Below are 7,346 nucleotides of genomic sequence, written 5' to 3'. Positions count from 1 at the left end.
ATTGTGGTTTTTTACAAATAAAAAAAAAAAAAAAAAAAAAAAGAAGATTAAACTATAAAAATTTAATAAATATTTTATAAGTGTGAAAATTATGGGTTTATAATTTTAAAATCGAGTTATATTAAAATATTTAATTTGATTAAAAAAATAGTTTTAATTGATTTGAGATTTTAAGGATGCATAAATTGATATTTTTTGGGTTTATTATTTTGTGTATAGGCACATAATATCTGTTTTTACGGAGAACACAGCGTTTGACAGATAAAATTCTATAAATCATTTCAAAGCAATTTCGCTCGGCCTAGAATTTCATGTTGTGGCCCAATTCGTCGTCCATCTGTTCTTGAAATTTGTGGAAGCTACCTCGTCAATCAGATCCATTTCCATTCTGATGAAGAAACATTGTTCGGTAGCCGAATAATCTGTTTATCAAGCATCAGAGATCGTTGCTACTTTCGGAAATCAAGTTTTCCTTTAATTACATTGATTATCTGCTCGATTGTCAAGTCTCTTGTGTTTCCAATTCTCGTTTACTTCAAGATGATGGTCGAGGATCTCGGTATCGAAGCAAAGGAAGCAGCCGTACGCGAGGTTGCCAAGCTTCTGCCGCTTCCGGAGCTTCTGCAGTCAATTAGTTCGATCAAGGCCGATTACATTACTCGTCAGCAGGTACTTGTTTTCAACGATTATTTTTTTATCACATTCTTCAACTCTTATGATCTTCTGCGACATCTGCGTGAATTTTCTATTGCTGAATTTTTGTTTCCAGTTCTTGTGCTGGAGCTTTGCTGGCAGTAATTCTATTGATAGGATGTAGAGCAAGTGATCCAAATTTTCTTTTCTGTTTTGTTGAAATCGTTACTGCAGTTGATGAGTCTTTGATTTAGTTTAGTCAAGAAATGCTAGAATGTTGCACCATCACTCATCTGGATAGTGATTTTAGCTATTTTTCGGACTCAAAATTTCTCAATTCCTCACCTGAAGACTTAGCATTTAAGACTTTAGAGCACTTGCACTTAAAAATCTACTTCATCCTCTCATTCATAGGAACGTATAGGGGACGTAGTCTACCAAATTCAAGGGGTTGATGCTTTTAAATAGTTGACAAATAATGTACTTCTGAGAGAGATGAATTTAAAAAATTTGCTGCAAACACAAATCGTGAATGAAAGTCTTAACTATAACACTTGTCCATGCTATGAATTGCGGATCTCACTTAAGCTTCACAAGATGAGGCTAATTTTTGCTTGCACTTAAATTCTCTGGTAATCAAGTATGGATGTTGCACGCTACACCGAGGTACTCTTGATCATGTGACCACCAGAACATAAATTCTCCCTTTTTGCCTAATATTGCGGCATAGTCGGGGTACTTGATTAAATTTCTCGCTGAAAATGCAACATATGTTTTATAGATGAAGGGAGTTCTATAGTTTATTGTTGTTGTAAGCAGTGTAAAAATAGATTTAATTCAACTTCCTGCCATAGTATCAGTTAATTCATAATTGTATCAATGCTTATAGTTATTGAATTCAAAATATGTTTTGTACAGATGAAGCGTAATTGCCTGTATTATGATGTTCTATTCTGGCATGATTACTGTGTGCTTCTGAGTGTTTTATCTTTCTGCTAATCATATTATGTTTTCCTAGTTTTGTGGAGTTTACTGAAAATAGTTAATGCTTCATTTTCAGGCTAATGATGCACAACTCAGTACAATGGTTGCGGAGCAGGTATAGCTGACAGCTTCTTCCATTATTTCTGAAGAGATCTGCTGTCTCACCATTGTGTATTCCCATATTTACTAATGGTCCAAACGTTCTGAGATGCACTTGAAGATAAAATAGCTTGGGTTGCTCAAATAGTCTTGCTTTCCCAACGTGAATGCAGGTTGAACAAGCACAAGCTGGACTGGAGTCGCTTTCTTTATCTGAAAAGTCAATAAACCAGCTTCGAGAAAACTTTATTTCAATTGAGAAGTATGAAAATAGATGCACTGGCAGTCAAATAATTTTCTTGATTCAAGTATCGTGATAGCTCAATTGCCTTGTGCATTCAGGTTATGTCAAGAATGCCAAACATTAATAGAGAACCATGATCAGATAAAGCTCCTTAGCAATGCAAGGAATAACTTGTTAACAACCTTGAAGGTCAGCCTTCTCCTTAATTATAAATGTAATTAAATGCTAAAGTATGTCTCAAATGTGCCCTTGGAATTTAACACACTCTTGGATGATTTATGTGGCTGTCTTTTTATCGTTTTTGTTCTTTTTATTTTCACAAACTTTTAGGTTTTTATAGCATTTTAGTCGCATTACTTGAGTAATTGGTTGTAAATTAAACTTATACACGTGGGATTACAATCGCATCAAGTACCTAGGCCATTAATTTAACAATCCAACAATCAACTTTTCTTCTAGCAAAATCTTCCATGTCCAACATGATATACTTAATCCATAAATCGATTTTCTCGCTTTAAGTTCAAGACCTTTTAATTTTATTTATTTATCTATTTGTTTTCTCTCCATGGTGGTTAGCTGTATTTCTATGGTGTTATAGAACTAATGTTCTATGCCTTGAATAGGATGTTGAGGGCATGATGTCCATATCTGTTGAAGCGTCTGAGGCCCGAGATTCTTTGAGTGATGCAAAAGAGCTTATAAACACTTACGAGGTGAAGTGGTCTTAATGTAGTTGTTAAGGTTGAAAAGTTTTCTCATCATTTTGACATTTGCGCTTTTTTTTTTTTCAAAACTAAACAGCGTAGTATCTTCATGTAGCATTTCATGCCTTTATAATCTGGCCCTTATAATTCTTCCCATTACATGCACACTTGTCACAGAGGCTAACTGCACTTGATGGAAAACGGAGGTTTGCTTTGGCAGCTGCAGCATCTCACAAAGAAGAGGTTGGGAGACTAAGGTATGTATCTGTTTTTTTTTTCCCCTCTTCTTTTTGTTCTTTTACCCTGAATGTAGATCTATCTTATTTTTGTTAGGGAATAAAACAAACTACCTGGTATTTGCAATTACATGCAAATATCCTCTAGTTTAGTATCCATTTTAACATCTTATTTGGAATGAAAGTAGCTCTAGGATCTTTCAAGACAAAGAAAGATCCCCACATGAGGTCCCAGAGGCCTCACTTTTTTTGGCTCTTTATTGGTGTAGAAATAATGTTTACCAGCAAGAGCTTAAATTCTCATCTATCCAACTGGAGAAGTTTTCTGTAATCTCTGTGGCTGAGTTTTCTCTTTTGTATCCTTTCATTTGATCAAGAAATTGTTTCCTCTCCAAATTTTTTTCAATACCTGATCTGTGGTTAGTATTGAAAAATGGGATTTTATAAAAAAAAATCTTTGTAATTTTTTTTATCTGTGGCTGCTTTTGCCTTGTAGGGGTCTGGCCCTTCCTCCTTTTGTACATTTCATACTTTCAATGAAATCCGTTTCATTTTTTTTAATATCTCTAACCATGTCTAGAATAATTTTACAATAATGGAATTCAATGATACACTTAAGTGGCGTACTTATTTGGGTGTTTGAAGTTTTTAGAGGAACTAGCTATTGTTGGTGGGACAATGGTAAGAGGGCAGAGAGAATACTTCAGTCCTTAGAAATTCTCTATGGGATAATTTCATTTATTAGGATAACAAATGATTAAATAAACTTAGGATGATGGTCATGGTGAAATTTTATGTTTCATTTTGTTTCTATTTAGTTGTTTAAGTCAATGTTATTTTATTATAGTTTTATCAATCTTTTTTTCTGATACATAACGTGACCTTCCCTGCTTCCTAACCTTTGGAATAAACAACAGAGAATATTTTGAAGATGTAGATCGAACATGGGAAACATTTGAGAAGACCTTATGGGAACATGTGTCCAACTTTTATAAACTTTCTAAAGAGAGGTACATTATGTATAGTTTCAATGATATTATTAAATTTAATGTTGTCTCTTATTATTTGAATTTCTAGTTTTTTACCTCCAAAAAAGATTGATTCTGTTATATGAGACATTTTTTTGTCAGCAGTTGTGTTTTTCTTGTTTAATCTAACTAATTTATTAACTAATTTTATTTGTTTGTACCTCATTACTTCTTGGAGGTTGATCTTGGACTATAGTTTTCGTATTCTTTGATTTGGTGTCCCTTTGGAACAGGGAGGTGTAAATTCTGATCATCTTCTCTAGATAAAATGTCTACTTTGTTTTATATAAAATATTAACATTTTTTTGATAGGAGAAAATATAGTATAATGAATAATGTGATAATTTTTTTTTGGGATTTACACTTATTTTCTAATTCACGAAGCATTTGGTCATTTATTTTTCCCTCCCATGTCTTTGTGCCTAGGTATCCACCCGACTCTCCAACATTCATTTGTCTCAAAATAACCTTTTGTTAGGCTCCTTGTATCTAGGGGTTGGCAGATTTGTAAAAAGATGGAGTGAAATTCAAACATCCCGATGTGGGATTTTTTGGGGAGGAATTTTTATTTCAAAATAACTGTTTTCTTGTCCCATAATTGGTGTATTATATTGCTAATATGCTGAAATTCATATCTTCAGGTTAGCTTGTGGAGTCATTTTGGATTTGATTTGATGAGTGTGAAACGACCATTATCTTTATAAATTTTTTGTTTTGGTGGAAATTCAAAGATGATATATATGCTTTTGAATTCTGAAGTGAAGACTCATGAATATTCTACGAGTTAATATAATAAAAGAAAAATTTGTACATATCTGGTATGCACTTTAGAGGGATTTTTGGGATTGTGACTTGCTGAGGAAGACGTGGGAAGATTTTGTAGGGGAGCAATCATGGCTTCCTTAAGGTTGGAAGATGGATTCCTCCTCCCTCACACCCTTCCCGTTTGTTATGAACGATATAGAATTGAGTCGCCAAGTTTTGTTAGTTATGTAGGTGAAATCTTGCCAAATTGTTGTGATAATAATTTAATGTCCAGTACAAAAGGTTTGTGTGTGTATGGGTGATTTAAACAACTGTAAAATGGGTTAATATAGATAAAAACATTCGGCTGCAGCACTTATTCATTTATAAAGCTTCATTTGTAGCCGTAATTATGATTTTGATCCTTTTTGTACTCTTTTTCTAACTGTGTAAATTTTTCCACTTTTCAGTCCACAAACATTGGTTCGTGCTATAAGGTACAGACATATTGACATTTGCCAATCTTGGGCTAAATTTTGTTTATTGTAGTAATTCAGTTAGAATAATCATACATATGTATTGGATCTCATAATGCTGAGAAAGAACTCGTAAGTTTGTGAAGAATTAGAATCACCTATCCTTCTATATTTCCAGTTTCCTGATTATCTTGAAAACTGTATGGTATTTAAGTACTCCCTGGAGAGAAAATTTAAGAGAGAGAGAGAGAAACGATGAAGGAAAAGTGGTGATATCTTTAGCTGTCTGTTGATACTTCCTCCATTTCTTTTATGTTTGATGGAGGTAAAAGATATCCTTCATTATGCTATGTGATGCTTTAAAGGTCATGTCTGATCCTATCCTTCATCGGTTCTATTCAATAATCACATGTTCAATGAGGGCTAAGGGTTCTACCAGGTTATAGATAAATTTATGTGATCTAAATCAGATACAATTGGTCAGTCTTTTCTTTTTTAGTTCAGGACAACTAATTTTTTACATGTAAAAATGATGGAATTTTCTTTATGTGACTGTCAACTCTCAACTCCCATGAAGAAGCTGAAAGATAGTGTTATTTCTCTTGTTCAATCTTGTGATTGTACAATATCAATTTTCTTTTGCGTAGACAAGAAACTTCGTAGGCTTATATGCATTTTGGTTTGTTCCACTATTGAAAAAATTCTTGTTCAATCTTAGCTACCCTATTACTTGTTCATAAATTTACTAAAGGTAGGAGGAACAAAAAGGTGAGCCTCAGTGCAATTTTATTTTCTTACTTTCTGAGGTGTTTATATTTTCTATATAGAATAACTGCCATTTGATGTGGGGATATGATGAAATGCAAAGAAATCCTGAATTAATTATTTCTTCTAATTCTTTAATTCCTTAAATCTTGAGATAGAAGTTTCTGGGAAATCCTTGTTAGAATTTTTTAGGATAGCTAATTTGACTGATCGAAATTATTTTGTGCATATGTCAATTATACCTTTTTAGAGTTGTTGAAATGCAAGAAATTCTCGATCAACAACTTGCTGAGGAAGCAGCTGAGGCTGAGGGAGGTGGCGCAATGGCAACTGTAGCAAACCCTCGCAGAACCACAAAGTATATATTTTAACATGTTTAACTCATTTTGAGATAAATATTTAGTGTTATTTTGTTGATCAATAAATTTTCAATTTAACAAACCAGAAAAACCACCACAGCAACAGCTTCCTCTAGAAACCTAACACAGCAAAAATTGAAGGCTCAGGGGAAACAATACAAAGACAAATGCTATGAGCAAATAAGGAAGACTGTTGAAGGAAGGTTTAGTAAACTTTTGACGGAGGTATTTCTCTTCAAACTTTGTATGGAAAAAGAAAATGAAATATACTTTTTACCGTCCTGGCTTCTTGTTAATGTGTCTCATGAAGTTTAATTCTCATCAGCTTGTTTTTGAGGACCTGAAGGCAGCTTTAGAGGAAGCTCGAACGGTATGCATCATCAATTATAAACCTTCTAGGTTATTTTTATTTTTATCTATCTCTGGTTTGGAATGAGGATCAGCAATTAGGTTTTCTATGTAAAACTAATTGGCCAGATAATGACGTAAAAAATGATGGGTTAAGCTTTGCTGTGTTGTAACTTCATGAATCTTTTATTCTACACCTGTAGGAAGTGATTCAGAATGACAGAATATCTGAGTAGATTTTTAGACGGAAAAAGAATGAGAAAAACTAATGTTGCACCATTAGAACTACTTACACTCGGAGAATTTGGTGGTACCTGAAGTTGGTCTATATCATGCAGTCCAAAGAACAATTTTATAAACAATCAGAGAAAAACCTATATTGGTGCTAACTATACTATTTTTGTGCTTCGGGTGTAATTACAAAGTTTCTACTTTGTATAAAGAGCGCTCAAGATTGAGAACACAGAAAATCCTTAAAATTTAGATGTTGTAGTCTGATAAGCATTAGAATCATTATAAACAAAATAATTTAATAAGTGGATATATGGACGTCAAGATCATAGTTTTTGCCTCTCTACTAATAGGAAAGGTTACGAAATTCAAATATTTCCGGAAACTATCGATGTTTAGGTTAAATATATATTTTAGTTCCTATGACTATTGGAGTTTTTTTTTTTTTTTTTTTTTTTTTTTTTTTTTTTTTTTTTTTTTTTTTTTTTTTTTTTT

The 7,346-nt window shown here is 33.0% G+C and overlaps 1 protein-coding gene across 1 annotated transcript in view; it reads left to right on the top strand.

Annotated features, from left to right (window-relative positions):
• The first annotated feature begins 249 nt into the window (after window positions 1-249).
• LOC111487186 (exocyst complex component SEC6) overlaps window positions 250-7,346 on the top strand; it is a 15,319-nt gene continuing 8,222 nt past the window's right edge. Inside the window, exons 1-11 of the mRNA XM_023134483.1 lie at window positions 250-669; window positions 1,694-1,732; window positions 1,890-1,978; window positions 2,059-2,149; window positions 2,584-2,673; window positions 2,842-2,921; window positions 3,818-3,910; window positions 5,143-5,169; window positions 6,164-6,271; window positions 6,359-6,497; window positions 6,598-6,642. Of these exons, the coding sequence (XP_022990251.1) occupies window positions 541-669; window positions 1,694-1,732; window positions 1,890-1,978; window positions 2,059-2,149; window positions 2,584-2,673; window positions 2,842-2,921; window positions 3,818-3,910; window positions 5,143-5,169; window positions 6,164-6,271; window positions 6,359-6,497; window positions 6,598-6,642 (930 nt within the window). The 5' untranslated portion in view covers window positions 250-540. The remainder of the gene's footprint in view (window positions 670-1,693; window positions 1,733-1,889; window positions 1,979-2,058; window positions 2,150-2,583; window positions 2,674-2,841; window positions 2,922-3,817; window positions 3,911-5,142; window positions 5,170-6,163; window positions 6,272-6,358; window positions 6,498-6,597; window positions 6,643-7,346) is intronic.

This window comes from Cucurbita maxima, unplaced genomic scaffold (genome assembly GCF_002738345.1).
Source record: "Cucurbita maxima cultivar Rimu unplaced genomic scaffold, Cmax_1.0 Cma_Scf00012, whole genome shotgun sequence".
In the NCBI taxonomy this organism is placed as follows: domain Eukaryota; kingdom Viridiplantae; phylum Streptophyta; class Magnoliopsida; order Cucurbitales; family Cucurbitaceae; genus Cucurbita; species Cucurbita maxima.
The sequence above is the reverse complement of the archived record's forward strand: the minus strand, read 5'-3'. Positions and strand labels throughout refer to the sequence as shown.